The sequence below is a fragment of the Syngnathus leptorhynchus genome, chromosome 2 (assembly GCF_054491065.1).
Source record: "Syngnathus leptorhynchus isolate UIUO chromosome 2, UIUO_Slep, whole genome shotgun sequence".
Classification (NCBI taxonomy): domain Eukaryota; kingdom Metazoa; phylum Chordata; class Actinopteri; order Syngnathiformes; family Syngnathidae; genus Syngnathus; species Syngnathus leptorhynchus.
In genome coordinates, this window is record NC_141196.1 from 868,236 (window position 1) to 883,049 (window position 14,814).

The 14,814-nt window shown below is 52.0% G+C and overlaps 2 protein-coding genes across 6 annotated transcripts; one reads left to right on the top strand and one right to left on the bottom strand.

Moving 5' to 3' along the window:
• Window positions 1-125: 125 nt before the first annotated feature.
• Window positions 126-3,396, top strand: mfap3l (microfibril associated protein 3 like). Its single transcript, XM_085936866.1, has 3 exons — window positions 126-396; window positions 1,573-1,971; window positions 2,089-3,396. The coding sequence occupies exons 2-3, from the start codon at window positions 1,707-1,709 to the stop codon at window positions 2,907-2,909; spliced, it is 1,086 nt and encodes a 361-aa protein (XP_085792992.1). The 5' UTR covers window positions 126-396; window positions 1,573-1,706; the 3' UTR covers window positions 2,910-3,396.
• A 2,445-nt stretch (window positions 3,397-5,841) lies between these two features.
• On the bottom strand, window positions 5,842-14,747 carry clcn3 (Cl-/H+ antiporter 3). 5 transcript variants are annotated; one of them, XM_085905175.1, is made up of 15 exons: window positions 14,534-14,747; window positions 13,053-13,234; window positions 11,198-11,358; window positions 10,963-11,062; window positions 10,610-10,797; window positions 10,422-10,544; window positions 10,076-10,282; window positions 9,912-9,992; window positions 9,599-9,846; window positions 9,231-9,528; window positions 8,967-9,153; window positions 8,487-8,885; window positions 8,184-8,400; window positions 7,962-8,037; window positions 5,842-6,576 (listed from the first exon to the last, which is right to left on the bottom strand). In XM_085905175.1, the coding sequence occupies exons 2-15, from the start codon at window positions 13,213-13,215 to the stop codon at window positions 6,427-6,429; spliced, it is 2,598 nt and encodes an 865-aa protein (XP_085761301.1). In that variant the 5' UTR covers window positions 13,216-13,234; window positions 14,534-14,747; the 3' UTR covers window positions 5,842-6,426. The 5 variants fall into 5 exon arrangements, with proteins under 5 accessions (XP_085761301.1, XP_085761303.1, XP_085761305.1 ...); XM_085905177.1 differs by lacking the exon at window positions 14,534-14,747 and adding an exon at window positions 13,302-14,470; XM_085905179.1 differs by lacking the exon at window positions 7,962-8,037 and having other exon boundaries at window positions 14,534-14,745.
• Between the last annotated feature and the right edge of the window lie 67 nt (window positions 14,748-14,814).

The following is a 14,814-nucleotide window of genomic DNA, read 5'->3' on the forward strand; positions in this document are numbered from 1 at the left end:
AAGCAATATTCGCACTGCAGTCGTAGTTCAATTTCCTATCAACTCGCTCCTTGCATTGCTCCGCTCCTCCTAGCTCGCTTCCATTCGCGCATGCGCACTCCGCATACATACGTCACAGTCGCACAAGAGCGTCGGAGAGTTGGAAATTGCCCTCGAAGGCACAAAAGCCATGTAAAAGCAAAGCACAGCTAACAACTCAAAGTGGGCCCTTTTGAATTTATGAACAGAAAACGCTTCGGATTTGTTTGCGACTCCTTGATAAGGAGCAACTGGTGAAGCCAGCACTGGAGCGCCCCACTGTGGCCAAGCAGTTTGAGGCATGAAGAAGGCGGCTTGCTTGACAGGTCCCGACTCGAGCATCGTCGCCCCATCTTGGCCCAGCTGACAAGCCCTGTTGTGAGTACATAAAAAAAAATCACAAATGACCCTGAAACAGGCGAAATTGCCTCGCCACGTTACCTCGGCGCTTTCCGACCGATACGCGAAGGTCGTCGACTTGTGGGCAGCTGCCAGCATTTCCGTTGTTTTCAACGCGAGACCACTGCGACATTATTTGGGAGGAGACGTGTAAAAAAAAACCAAAAAGCGTGAAATGTCTGTCGTTTTGTCGTCGCCACATCGGGTCAGAAACAGCCGATGTGTTGTATTTCCGTCCGTCCGCTTTATTTGCACTCGGGTCCCGTGACAAAGAACCAGCATCCAGATCATAGCCGTGTCCCACATCCGTTTGAACGCAACACTCTCAATCTAGATGTAGCAATGTATATTCAATCAAAGTGTAATTGATCCCCTTTGCGCATAAGCGCCGCTATCTGCGATTATGTCTTTCGTAATATTACATCGTAGTGAGTGGTCGGCCCGGCCCGGCCCGTTCGTTGGTTTTTGCAACGAGGCCAGGAAGAAAACGGCGCCGCTTTTTTTTTTCTTCTTCCACTCTGTCGTTTTCAACCAGCCGCAAAAGGAGAAACTGGTAACGGTGGTCGCAATGAAGTAACGAAGTACCTTTTCACGTCGTCACATTTTTTGCACTTTTGCTTCTCACATTTGAAAACTTTGTATGTGTGTGTACTCCCTTCTGTAATTTGTATCAGACGTCTCACTTTTTTTTTTTTTTTTTTTTTGGTGGGATCAATTTACAACCTTTAGGCAAACAACTCGTGAGTTGTTCCAAGCAACAACCAATGCTGCATCGAAACGTTTATAAGACAGACTACACTTGTGAAGAAAATCTACTTTGTTGCACACGAGCTTTTGGGGTTCATCGTAAAATGTATTACCGTATTTCCCCGAATATAAGACGACCTCGTTTTTTTCAAGACTTAAGTTTGAAAAAAAGCCTTTGTCTAGACCCCGAATGTAAGACGAACGAATCGTCTTATATTCACGGCTAAGGCCGTACAGAGGACGGGAGCTCAAAGTGGTCCCGCTCGACCTGAGCGCTCTGCGGCTCGTGATGGGCTGACATCAAATTGAATGCGAGAACTTGTTAACGTGTGTCCCTGTGCATTCCAGTGGCTCGAAGCACGTCAATGTTTCAATTTGTCGGGCTCATTTTTAACATCTCCTTTTCAGTGAGATGTTTCCCGCTGATCAACCCAGATAGCCAATCAGCGAGCGTGGCGCTGCCGGACGGACGGAGGAATGACCTTGTGACACGCTGACAGTACCCCCCCCCCACGCCTGCCCCCCCTCCCGCCCAAAAAAAAATGTTGCGGGCCGCTGGACTGAACCTTGTGCTTGTCGTGTGGCTTGTGGCCTTCCATACCGCCGCCCCGTCGGGAGACGGAAGCGGCACGGACGTGACGGACGGCTCCGATGGGTCGGTCCCGGCCGCGTTGGCCGCCACCAGCCAGCTGATCGCCCGCGAGGGAAGCTGCGTGCTGATCGACTGCAACGTCACCGGCCAGCCCTTCCCCAGCATCAAGTGGTTCAACTCGCACGGCGACCTCATCCGCGCCGACGCCGCTGGCGGTAAGATGCGCTCGAAAAACGGCAAAAATATTTGACTATTTTTGGACGTGAAATGTATTCTCTCTCTCGGTCAATCGCTTGATGTTTTGTTGGGTTTGCTGTACCGCCGGCGTTCAGGTGGCAAGTGGTGGCTGTTGGAGAACGGCGTCCTCAACATCAGCGCCATTGAATTCGCCGACCGCGGCAAGTACACCTGCGTGGCGTCCAACGCGCACGGCGCCTCCAACTGCACGGTGACGCTGCGCGTGGTCTTAGCCACAGGCGACATGGGCGTCTACTACATGGTGGTGTGCCTGGTGACCTTCACCATCATCATGGTGCTCAACGTCACGCGCCTGTGCATGATGAGCAGCCACCTCAAGAAGACGGAGAAAGCCATCAACGAGTTCTTCCGGACCGAGGGTGCGGAGAAGCTGCAGAAGGCCTTTGAGATCGCCAAGCGCATCCCCATCATCACGTCCACCAAGACGGTGGAGCTGGCCAAGGTGACGCAGTTCAAGACCATGGAGCTGGCGCGCTACATCGAGGAGCTGGCGCGCAGCATCCCGCTGCCGCCGCTCATCATGAACTGCCGCACTTTCATGGAGGAGATCCTGGAGGTGGTGGGCGTGGAAGAGATGAGGCACACCTTCCTCAAGCAGGGGCCCGAGGGCCGGCGGCCCACCGACGCCGGCCCCATAGACGCGCTGGGTCTCATGCGGGAGCGCCAGCGACAGCGGGGCCGGCAGCTGGAGCGCAGCCCGTCGCCCCCCGCCGCCGACTCGGATAACTCCGCGGTCCGGGAGCAGCCGCAGCGCATCGCCATCCAGGTGTCGGTGCACCCGCCGTTGGAACCGCCGCCCGCCGCGCCCCTCCAAGAGCAGCCCCAAGGCAGCCCCGGCGAGTGTCCGGCCGCCGGGCCGCCGCCCTGCCGGGTTTTCTACGAGAGTCACGTGTGAGCGGCGAGATGACTCGGCGAGCTGCTCTGGCAACGGCCATTTCATTTTGCGTCTCGCTTGAATGTAAACAAATCTTTTGCTGCAAGCGACTGTCAAAATGTCTCCTCGTTTTTCATGCCGTCATTCCTTCCTTCCTTCCTTCCTTCCTTCCTTCCTTCCTTCCTTCCTTCCTTCCTTCCTTCCTTCCTTCCTTCCTTCCTTCCTTCCTTCCTTTTTCACTCAGCAGGTTTGGATTTTTGGTCAATTTGTCCTGAAATTGTAGTCAAGCAAAACTAACAAAAAAACTATTGAATGAAATGAAAATGCATAATAAAAGAAAATGATAGCAAAAGTCCTTTTCCTATGTATGAACTTAGGTTGAGATTTACTGGGAGGCCAATAGGCTTTTAGGAACTTGATCTTAGTTCATGGTTTTATTGCACTCAACAAATTTCAACAACTATAACTAAAGCATAGCCTTCATGGAAAGTGAAAAGTGCCACACCTACTCTCACCCCCACTTTCTGATTGGCTGTTTGCTCTGTGACGTCACTCGGACACTCCATTAGGTACACCACCATTTCAGGTACCTAATAACAGGCCACATCATTAGGGAAAAAGCTGAAGTGAAAAATGCCACACCCGCCCTCACCCCCACTTTTTGATTGGTTGTTGGATCCGTGACGTCACTCAGACGCTCCATTAGGTACACCGCGCCATTTTCAGGTGTACCTAATAACAGGCCACTTCATTAGGGAACAATCATGGTCAAAAGTTAACAAAACGTGAAAAATGCCACACCCACCCTCACCCCCACTTTCTGATTGGCTGGTTGATCTGTGACGTCACAATGACACTCCATTAGGTACACCGCCATTTTCAGGTGTACCTAATCACAGGCCACTTCATTAGGGAAAAATCATGGTCAAAATTTAAATGAAAGTGAAAAGTGCCACACCCAAACAACCCCCCACTTTCTGATTGGCTGTGTGATCTGTGACGTCACAAGGACACTCCATTAGGTACACCGCCATTTTCAGGTGTACCTAATCACAGGCCACTTCATTAGGGAAAAATCATGGTCAAAGCTTAAATGAAAGTGAAAAGTGCCACACCCAAACACCCCCCACTTTCTGATTGGCTGTTTGATCTGTGACGTCACACGGACACTCCATTAGGTACACCGCCATTTTCAGGTGTACCTAATCACAGGCCACTTCATTAGGGAAAAATCATGGTCAAAGCTTAAATGAAAGTGAAAAGTGCCACACCCAAACAACCCCCCACTTTCTGATTGGCTGTTTGATCTGTGACGTCACACGGACACTCCATTAGGTACACCGCCATTTTCAGGTGTACCTAATCACAGGCCACTTCATTAGGGAAAAATCATGGTCAAAGCTTAAATGAAAGTGAAAAGTGCCACACCCAAACAACCCCCCACTTTCTGATTGGCTGTGTGATCTGTGACGTCACAAGGACACTCCAATAGGTACACCGCCATTTTCAGGTGTACCTAATCACAGGCCACTTCATTAGGGAAAAATCATGGTCAAAGCTTAAATGAAAGTGAAAAGTGCCACACCCAAACACCCCCCACTTTCTGATTGGCTGTTTGATCTGTGACGTCACACGGACACTCCATTAGGTACACCGCCATTTTCAGGTGTACCTAATCACAGGCCACTTCATTAGGGAAAAATCATGGTCAAAATTTAAATGAAAGTGAAAAGTGCCACACCCAAACAACCCCCCACTTTCTGATTGGCTGTGTGATCTGTGACGTCACAAGGACACTCCATTAGGTACACCGCCATTTTCAGGTGTACCTAATAACAGGCCACTTCATTAGGGAAAAAAAATCATGGTCAAAGCTTAAATGAAAGTGAAAAGTGCCACACCCAAACAACCCCCCAGTTTCTGATTGGCTGTTTGATCTGTGACGTCACACGGACACTCCATTAGGTACACCGCCATTTTCAGGTGTACCTAATAACAGGCCACTTCATTAGGGAAAAATCATGGTCAAAATTTAAATGAAAGTGAAAAGTGCCACACCCAAACAACCCCCCACTTTCTGATTGGCTGTTTGATCTGTGACGTCACTTGGACACTCCATTAGGTACACCGCCATTTTCAGGTGTACTTAATCACAGGCCACTTCATTAGGGAAAAATCATGGTCAAAAGTTAAAAAAAGTGAAAAGTGCCACACCCGCCCTCACCCCCACTTTCTGATTGGCTGGTTGATCTGTGACGTCATTGGGACACTCCATTAGGTACACTGCCATTTTCAGGTGTTCCTAAGAACAGGCCACTTCATTAGGGAAAAATCATGGTCAAAAGTTAACAAAACGTAAAAAGTGCCACACTCGCCCTCACCCCCTCTTTCTGATTGGCTGGTTGATCTGTGACGTCATTGGGACACTCTATTAGGTACACCACCATTTTCAGGTGTTCCTAATAACAGGCCACTTCATTAGGGAAAAATCTCCTTTCAACCAGAAATTCCCGATGGGTTTTTGTTTTGCTTCGGTTGTCAAACAAAATTCGGAGGTCGAACCTCGCGAGATTCAAGATTCAAAAGTTTTGATTCGCCATGTTTGAGCGTGCCAAACATGGAATTTGACTCGGGTACATCACAGCCTCTGTTCAACATTTAGGTGACTAACAAGACTCAGGACATGTGAAAAATATTCTCAAACATTCCTTGATCTTAAACTCCCAGGAGGGCAAGGAAAAACTCCAAACTCCAACTCGGGGAAATGAGAAACCTTGAGAAGAGACCACAGATTAAGATCCCTCTTCCAGGATGACTAGGCTGCAATGGATGCAGAGAGGACACGTAGTAAACGGTGAAGACAATTCAATAAAGGTGTGGAGAGCAGGATGTTATTGCACTTTGAAGTGATGATCAAACAAACGTGTCGTCGTCCATTTCACAAATGACAAAGTTGAAATTTCAATCCAAATTTAATGACCCTTCATGTTTCAAATGTACAATCAAAGAAAGCAAAGATCACAACATTGCACAACTTCATAAATTAAGAAACCGAGATGTGGGCGACGCGTTCCTCAGCGGGATGGAAAGGACGGACGGAAACGGCCACGTGCGCCGATACCTTCGATTGGTTTGAGGGGCGGAAGGGAGCGCAAAGCCACGTGTTTCTTTTTTCACATTTGGTTGTGACAAAATCATTCCCGGCTCGTGGCTTAGCTGATTAGCCATGAAAAGTTCATCCACGTTTGACCTTCTTTCCAGTTAAAGTGACGGCAAAAGTAGCACGAGTGGAAAGTCAATCGCACAAAAATTCATTGTTTTTTTTTTTAATTTGACTTCACAATGATGGAAGGATTAGTGAACTAAAAGATATTGCACACCGGACAGCGCCGTGTGGAACTCCTGCTAAGTTCTTCATTCTGGAGGAAGTGACAATTCAGATCACTTTTAGCAAAGTGAGTCACAAACTTCATCGGCAGTCAATCAACTCAAGCGGATGGAGTGCAGCAAACAAAAAACAAAAAACGAGGCTCGTAGGTCAACGGTAGGTGTCGTCCAGGAGGCCAACTGCTTCCTCGTCGTCCTGAAAGGATGGGATCAGTTGAACATGATGGACTCGGGATCTTGATTTGCCATTTGAGCCATGTGACGCAGGATATCCTTTTTTGTGACGATGCCAAGAAGTCGCCTGCGTGACAGGAAGAGTTCATGAGCGCGACAAAGCACATTTTCTTATTGTTGTCAAAACTCGTGGCGAGCTTAGAGTGGTAAGCTGCTGCGAAGAAGAAGAAGAAGAAGAAGAAGAGAGGCTGAAAACGACGACCAACACCCGTAACAGATACACACAAGCTGCTTCCAAAAAAAGGAGGCCGGGAAAAACGCAAGCTTTATTTGATACTGTTTGCGATGATAACGTCGAGAGAAACATTTGACAGCCTTTTTCACTCTGATGTTTGCTTTATTTCAAGTGGTTAGTGGCTCAACAAGCTAATGCGAACGTGCTAATGCGAGCTACTCCATGCTAATTCAAATGTGGCCTGTTAATGTGACGACATTTAGCTGCTACTTAGCTTATCTTACAATGTGCCTCCAGAAGGGGGGGGGGGGGGGGGATCCAAGGCGACTATGCTTACACAAGTCTTGTTTGTAATTTTCGAGTTGTTGGTCGAAAATTAGCTTGGCTGTACACATGCTAATGGTGATGTGGAATGTTGTCATTTTCAACTATAAACTTAGCAACACTGGCTCGCTAATGCTAATTGTTTTTACTATTATATGTGGCGTGTCATTGTGATGACCCAGATCCAAATTAGCAGACTTGGCTTAGGGTGTGCTATTTTCTGTCTTTTTTTTTTCTCCTTCTTTTCTGCTCAAGTGGTCACAAATTGTTGTGAAAAGAACAGCGAAAAAACTGACTTTCCAAAATGTACTTGAACGGGAGCCAGCCCCCGGGGGCGAGGTAAGATTAAAAAAAAAAAATACAATTCCGACATGTATGATAGGACACGGGACTATCGAACACCACAATCGAGGCGAGAGGACTCTCCTTGCTATGTTCACAATAACACCCACAAACTCGTCAAGGCGGTGGTTACTGCCATGAGTCCGATGACATTCCTTGAGGAACCGAGAGCGGGAAGATTTCAGAAAAGACACACACACACACACACACACACACACACACGAGAAGAACAGTCAGTTCTTAATGGGACTTGGAATTCCAGCGACCGCTCAAGCCCCAAAAGCAGCTTGCAGAAAACGGTGCGACCTTCTCACTCGTTCCGACTTTGCAAATCTACAGCTACTCTGTACGGCTGCCACGCCCGCTACGCTACGCTACGTCCAGGCTAAGCTAGGACTACGCCTCTGGCATCAGCTCCAACGGTCTCAACGGTAGCTACGGCTGCGAGGCGTCGACTACTGCGGCTAACGCTCTTGCCAACTAAGCCACCGCCCCCAGGCAGGAAGTGAAAGCAGGAGGAATGAGACGCCATTATCTTTTTGCCCACACCAGCTTTCATGCACCCCTCCCCTAAAGAGTGTGGGGGGGTGTCCTTTTTATTGTCTAGTCACCAGGGCCTCCGTGCGCTGCTTGAGCTCCTCCAGATGCTCTAATATATTCTTCTTTGTGATGATGCCCAACACAATCCTGCAACACACACCCGTTACTGGCGCAACTGGCCCGGAACAAGACGCGGAAGGACACGGTGCCACTTCTGGCAGGAGGGGGGGGGGGTCGGGGTTAGGGTCCGGTCCGTCCCGTCCCGGCACGCTCGCTAACCGCGCTGCACTCACCCGTTGTGCGTAACCAGGCACTGGCGCAGGCCCAGCTTCCTGAAGATGTCCACCACAATCTCCATGGGCATGTGGTCGGTGACGGTGAAGGGGCTCATGTCGAGGATGGAGCGCAGCTTGAGGGGCCGGGGGCTGTCGGCGGGCAGGGTGGGCGCGTGCTGGGTGAAGTACACCCTGGAGTTCAACATGATGCCCTCCTGCTTGCGCCGAGCGTTCTCTGTCCGAGCGGGAGAGCAGCGGAGGCGCTTTACCGTTACCGTAAACTCAACAAGCGGCGCGGGCAAAAATGGGCGCGGTCTTTACCTATAGCGATGGTGATGTCCCTGCGCAGGGCGAAGCCCACCAGCCTCTGGGACTCCTTGGAGACGATGACGGGAAAACCGTTGTAACTGGTTTCGTTGATGACGGCCTGCAGGTCCTCCACGGTCAGGTCGTCCTGCGTCAGCACGGCCAGCGGCGGGTCGCAGCGGCGCGGCCGCATCACCTCCCTGGCCAGCGTGGTGTGCGTGAACTCCTCCTTGGCGTCCAGGAAGGGGTAGCCGTTGAGACGGATGTGGGACTCGTAGATGCCTTCTCGCCCAAAAGCGTCGCCCACCCATTTGCTCGTCATGACGGCGGCCATGAGGGGCACGATGTACTCCAGGCCGCCCGTCAGCTCAAAGACGATGACCACCAAGGAGACGGTCATGCGGGTCACCCCGCCTGAGGAGGGAGACGTTGCGCAACAGCGTGACGACCACGCCCAACCCAGAGAGAGTCCATCGTCCGTTCCGACAGACTCACCCAGGCAGGCGGCGGCCCCGACCATGGCGTAGAGTCCCGGCGTGATGCAGTCGGCGCCAACCTCGCACCACTCCTTGAAGAGGAACCAGTCGTGGTGGTAGTAGGCCAGCTGCTCCACGGCGATGCCGACGATCCGCCCGGCGATGGCGCCGATGGCCATGCTGGGAATGAACAAGCCTGATGGAACCTGGGGGGAGGGGCGGGGCGGAGCGGCTGCATGGGTTCTCTCTCAAATGGGTCTCACCAGGCAACAGGCGGGCTCACCTTGAGGCCGAAGGTGAAGATGGTCATGATGATTTTAAAGATGAGCGCCAGGCAGAGCTGCCACATGGCGGCGTAGACGCCGGGCCCGGCGGGCCGGTTGGGGTTCTCCGTATAGGCCTTGCTGCCGTTCATCTGGCTGCGGTACTGGCAGAGCTGCGACGACTCCAGCGGGCCGCAGTCGGTGAAGAGCTCCTTGATCAGCTCGCTGGTGTTCTGGCGGGTGTACGGGTTGGGGAAGGCCACCACGGCCGTGATCGCCGCCACCAGGATCACCTCCAAAACCGGGTATTTACCTGAGGTGCCAGACGACGGTTATTTTCAAATCACGTTTCGCGGCCGCTCACCGATCGCCGAAGCACTTGCCAAAGCGGGTCGACTTGCGCCGCCGGCACCAAGCGATGTTGGCTCGGATGAAGAAGGCGCCCCACAGGCCTCCGAAAACTCCCAGGAGGATGAAAGGGATAAGCTCAAACAGGTACCAGGGTGTGTGGTACTCCACGTAGAACAGCACCAGGCGGCTGTTCCCAAAGGGGTTAATGGAGCGCAGGACAAAGGCGGCCACCAGGGCGGCGAAAAAGGAGCGCCACAGTGTCTTGAGCGGGAAGTAGTAGCTCACCTGGACGGGGGACACGCAGACCGTGAGACAAGTCTTATCCTGCTGCCTCAAAACCAGATGCTCACCTCTTCCAGGCTGAAGAGAACGCCACCTATGGGAGCCCCGAACGCCACCGACACGCCGGCCGCCGACGCGGCCGACAGGACCTGAGCGAGACGGAGAGCCCCGTGGGGTCAACGGGAAAAGCGCAGGCGGAAATGTCACAAGTGCGCGGCGGGGCTCAGCTCACCTCTCGCTTCTTGGCCTCGTTCTTGCTGTACTTGGGGAAGAGGTAAGAGAAGATGTTCCCGCAGCAGCAGGCCACGTGAACCAGCGGGCCCTCCTTCCCTAGACTCAGGCCCGACGCCACAGCCAGCACCAAAGTGATGGTCTTGATCATCAGGGTCCACTTTCCCAGGTAGCCCCTGATGATGAACCCGCTCAGGATGGTCTTGATCTGAGGGGGGGGGCAGAGCGGCAGACCAGAGTTGGCCTCAGTGGAGCTCAAAGCAACATTTCCAGTTGGCGCCCTCTAGCTGCTGTGTGTGTGACATCGAGTCAAAACCTTGCTGTCAATTGGGCCGTTTTTCATTTACCTCCGGGATCCCCGAGCCGCAGGCGTACGGCGCAAACACTTTGACCAGACACACGGCCAGGAAAGCGAAAGACAGCGCCCAGTAGATGTACATGAAGTAGTTCATGATGTAGGAGCCCGGACCCTGCAACGGGGAGCCCAGTTAAAAAAAATAATAATAATCTCAACGTACGTTCCTCCGCAGCGAACCTCGGCCTGGCCCAGGATGAGCTCGGCCCAGCTCTTCCACTGGGGGCACTTGTCCCGCTCGGCAAAGGTGGTCTCGTTGGACTTCCAGCAGCACTGCTCGTGGTTGAACCACATGGCGCTCAGGCACACGCCCTCCTTCAGGTCGTTCATCCAGTCGGCGGCGATGTCGATCAGGCCGGCCAAGGCGCCTGATGGAGGGACGAGCTGGTTATATCAATTTGCACTCGACTTGAACTCATTCGCCGCCAACTCGGGTGACATCTCTGACGTCGACAACCGTCAACGGCGATGAGTTTAAGAATGGCTCGGTAGCCTACGACTAGAAACCGCCGGCACCTTTGCAGGGCCATTACCGGAAGCTAAGCCGGTGAGCGTCACAACCAGCCATCCGGACCAGGCGTCATACAGACTCTTGGTGAACTCCCACGCCGACTCCTTCTTCTTACTGTTGATCTGCAAACATCACAAAGGTGGTGTTTGTACAAAGGGCGGTGGGGGGGGGGGCGGGCGGCACTCCCAAAAACTTGCAAATCCCGGCCGGATTAACCGCGAGCGAGTCACGCGGGTACCGGTTCAACTGGTCCTGACCTTGCGGTGCCGTTCGCGGTCCTTGCACTTTTCGCGCACCCAGTCGATGGTGTGGAAGTCGTCGTAGGTGCCCACGCCGGGGATGGGCTCCTCCAAGAAGTCCAGCAGGTGGGTGGAGCTGCTGGGCGCGCCGCCCCCGTTTGTCATGGCATAGTTGGAGCCTACGCCAGACAAAATGATCACGTTTCATCTTCAGACGAGTCCCATTTCTGCTCTTTCAAAATTCCCCCAAATCATTCTTAAGTTCTCAAGTTCCCCAAAGACCTTCAGATCATCTGCAGAGCCCGATCACCTCAGTGTGGCCCCTTAAGTGTCGCTCGCTGGCGTTGCCGTGTGAAACCAGCTGAAGAAACAATAAGGCCATGTGAGAGCCAAGCCAACGGCCGCAAATTCCAAGTCGGCCACCGGTGAGGCCCGCACGCCTTTTTGTCTCTGCTCGCTCGCTCGGCCCAAGAAAGCAGCCGAGTCGTGTCGTGTCGTGTGTCACCCCCACAAAATGTCACGGCACTCGCAGCCCAAAGGTCGCTTCAACAATTGATTTGTTCCGATCAAAATACCCGCATCCGCTACAGATCCTACTTTGGCCCATTTTGGAAAATCCTATCCTATTTGTACATAGAAAGAAGACGTCGACGGTCTTAATGGCCCTCCGAGGGAAACTACGATGCGCTGCATACAAAATGGCAAACCAGGAGCAAAAGACAAACAAACAATATAGGACTCACAAAGACAGTCAAAACAAACAAGTGGAAAAAAAGCCAAAGACTTTGAAGCAGCATTTTGAGCAGCCAGCACTTGATGGAGAGGACTGGCTCAATCCAAAATCAAGTGCATGACAGTCACAGCGGGGGTACCGCCGCTTATTTTGGCAAGCCGCCAACCCCCTCCCTCCCTCCCTCAGTTGATTCCATACGCCGTCCGGCGCTCACTTGAATTGTAAACATAAGATTGAACGTTGCTGAAGGGTGGTGGGCAAAATCGCGCAGGAGGTTATTAGACCGTACCAACAACAGGGGTCACGCTTGGATCCAGCTCACGTACGTAGCGTGACGGACGCCCGGTGACGTGCGTGCTGCGGTGGACACGGCTCCCGAGGCCTCAGGCTCAATCTCATTATCTTTGCACGGCGGCCGCGCGCGACGTCGTCATTAGCGACCGACTCGTACCTCGTCTCGGGATCTCGCGCAGGGGGATGGTGTCCCCTCCCCCGTCGTAAGGTAAATAGGGGTCGGCGCTCGCGTCCTCCTCCTCCATGTTGACGGACAGAGTCGGCGAGCTGAGGCTAGGCTAGGCTAGAAGGAGCTAAGCTAAGCTTTCACTGCGCACTGCTTGAAGTGCGTGCGTTTGAGCTGCTGCCATTTTTGCTGGAGGTAGCCAAGCAGGGCAAGCAGAGCTGCGCAAGGCAGCGACACACACAGCCTGTGTGTGCATGTGTGTATGTGTGTCGCTGTGAACTCACTCGCCCTCCCTTCTCACACCCCCCTCCCTCTCTCTCTCTCTCTCTCTCTCTCTCTGTCTCCACTGCAGCAGCTGACTTGAAGGCTGATGACATCATCATCACGCACGAACCGGCGCTCACAGCCCGCTCGCAGGGGCGTTTCTAGAGCCACTGGAGGCCCAGGAAAACAAAGAAAAAAAAAAAACAAAGACCATAAAGTGTCTTTAAAAAAAAAAAAAATGGACCATGCTGAAGCAAATATCTTGCCATACAAGATAAATAAGTACCCAATTAATATATAATGGAACATCAGATAGTTCTGGGTACTTGAAGATCAATTTCAGTGGACGGTAAAGGCCAATGGAATTCCACAAATGCAATCAAAACAGCCCCGAGCCATGTCCAGGTGCGCCGTACCTGGGGAGGAAGCGTCGCCATCTAGCAGGTTGTCGTCCTCTGTGGTGTGGAAGTCCATGACCATGCCAGCTCCATCGAGCAGCTCCTCGTCGCTGCTGGCGCTGGCGATGCTGTTGTAGCTGTTCCTGGAGTAGCCTCTGTGGTACAGCTGCTCCGACTCCATTTAGCAAAGCAGCCGTGCCCTGGGGGACAAAGCGCGCAGTCAGAACCAATGTATAGTGGCTGAAATGAAGAAATACCCCCACTCACTTGTTTATTTATTTATCATCATTATTGATATATTGGTGAATGACTTGAAACGCAACCTTCAGTGATGATTGCGTCTTGATTGGCTATTGTGAGACTACATTTGCACTCTTACCCAATCAGCTCTGAGCTGATTAGGGGGAAAAAAGAAAAAAATAAGTCACGTCCACATCCGCCCTGCTTTTCCAGCTGCTCATCTAGCGGAAAGCCTTCAAGTTCCTAGGAATGGAAAAAGGTCCAAGCAGAAGGTGCAGCAACAGTCAAGTGTTCCTCCATCACAGTCTGGTTTGGATGAATAGGGACTCCACAGAACAGATTGCTGAGAAGATCCGGGGTACCGCTCTTGAGGACTTGCACAATTCTCTTGGACCCTCCAAATCGCGGTCACCACCTCTTGCGGGCGCTATGCCACAAGCAGACATTAAGCAGCTTCTTCCCTCCTGCCATAAACATCTTTGGCAGTTGACTTTCATTCTGTTCATTTTATGCCAACGTCTGTTGTGAGTGGGGCTTGACATGAACTTTTCAGCTTGTGGTCGGTTGCTCGTGCTTTACAATAAACAAGAGCCGCTCGGCAATTTCACCAACCTCAACTTTACGGTTGGGTGCAACCGAGTTCGGTATTCGGTCCAAAATGTCAAAGAATTTCCTTACGGCCAAACCATATGAAAATAAGCTCAGCAATACTGATCGCGAGGCGACCCATATCTTGGGTCAAATTCCCGACCCAATACACTGGGTAGTCTCTATTGGAGCCAACTCTGTTCTTCATTCCGAGCAATATGGAAGGAACTCAGTCTTTTGATCGAGGCTCCCCGAGCTTCATCTCCTGCTCCGCCATATGGGTCACCAGGAGAAGCAGGATCACACTCGTTACACAGGTCAGATCAGGTCAGGTTAGAGAGAAAAGTAGATGTCCGTTCAAACGCTAGGAAGCAAACCCTGACTTCCGGTACACCGTACAGCAACTCGTCCTGTTGACTTAACTTGTATTGCTGCATTCCAACTAACTGCCTCCCTCCGTCGTGACGTGATCAGCCCACCTCGGCCGGCACCTTGCAGCCTCCCTTAGCGTTCCGGTTCAAGCGCTTACGAATGATTTCAAAATAAATAAAACACGGAAAGTGTACGTGGCTGCTCCCCCCCAATGACACAACGACATGTTGAGCGATGACTTGATGCTAAAGCTAGCCTCCGCTGTTAGCTACAGCGAGCAAGGGAGGAAGCAAACTAACCTTAGCGATGCCTCGAATCCAGTCCGGACGCAACACTTCATCGTTCCTCCTTACATGAAATGGCCCATTTAATAAACAAGTCGTTTGCACAGCCAGCTCCTCTTCATCGCTGCTGTTTTCGTCCCTGTCTCGTACCTGTGTCAGCAACAGTCACTTCCTGTTTGCTACTGATGACGTCACGGCTGGACCATTGGACCGAACGCGGGCGCTTCTACCGTTATCACGCGTGCGTGACACGAAATGTCTGCACGGGCTGACTGATGGTGATTCTTTGATGGTTC

Coding starts and splice junctions, on each gene's coding strand:
- clcn3 (XM_085905175.1), bottom strand. CDS start 13,215: ATGGAGTCGGAGCAGCTGTACCACAGAGGCTACTCCAGGAACAGCTAC. Junction 10,283..10,421: donor GCGGCTCGGGGATCCCGGAG/GTAAATGAAAAA, acceptor CCCCCCCCTCAG/ATCAAGACCATCCTGAGCGG. Junction 9,847..9,911: donor TTCTCTTCAGCCTGGAAGAG/GTGAGCATCTGG, acceptor TCCCCCGTCCAG/GTGAGCTACTACTTCCCGCT.
- mfap3l (XM_085936866.1), top strand. CDS start 1,707: ATGTTGCGGGCCGCTGGACTGAACCTTGTGCTTGTCGTGTGGCTTGTG. Junction 1,972..2,088: donor CCGCGCCGACGCCGCTGGCG/GTAAGATGCGCT, acceptor GCCGGCGTTCAG/GTGGCAAGTGGTGGCTGTTG.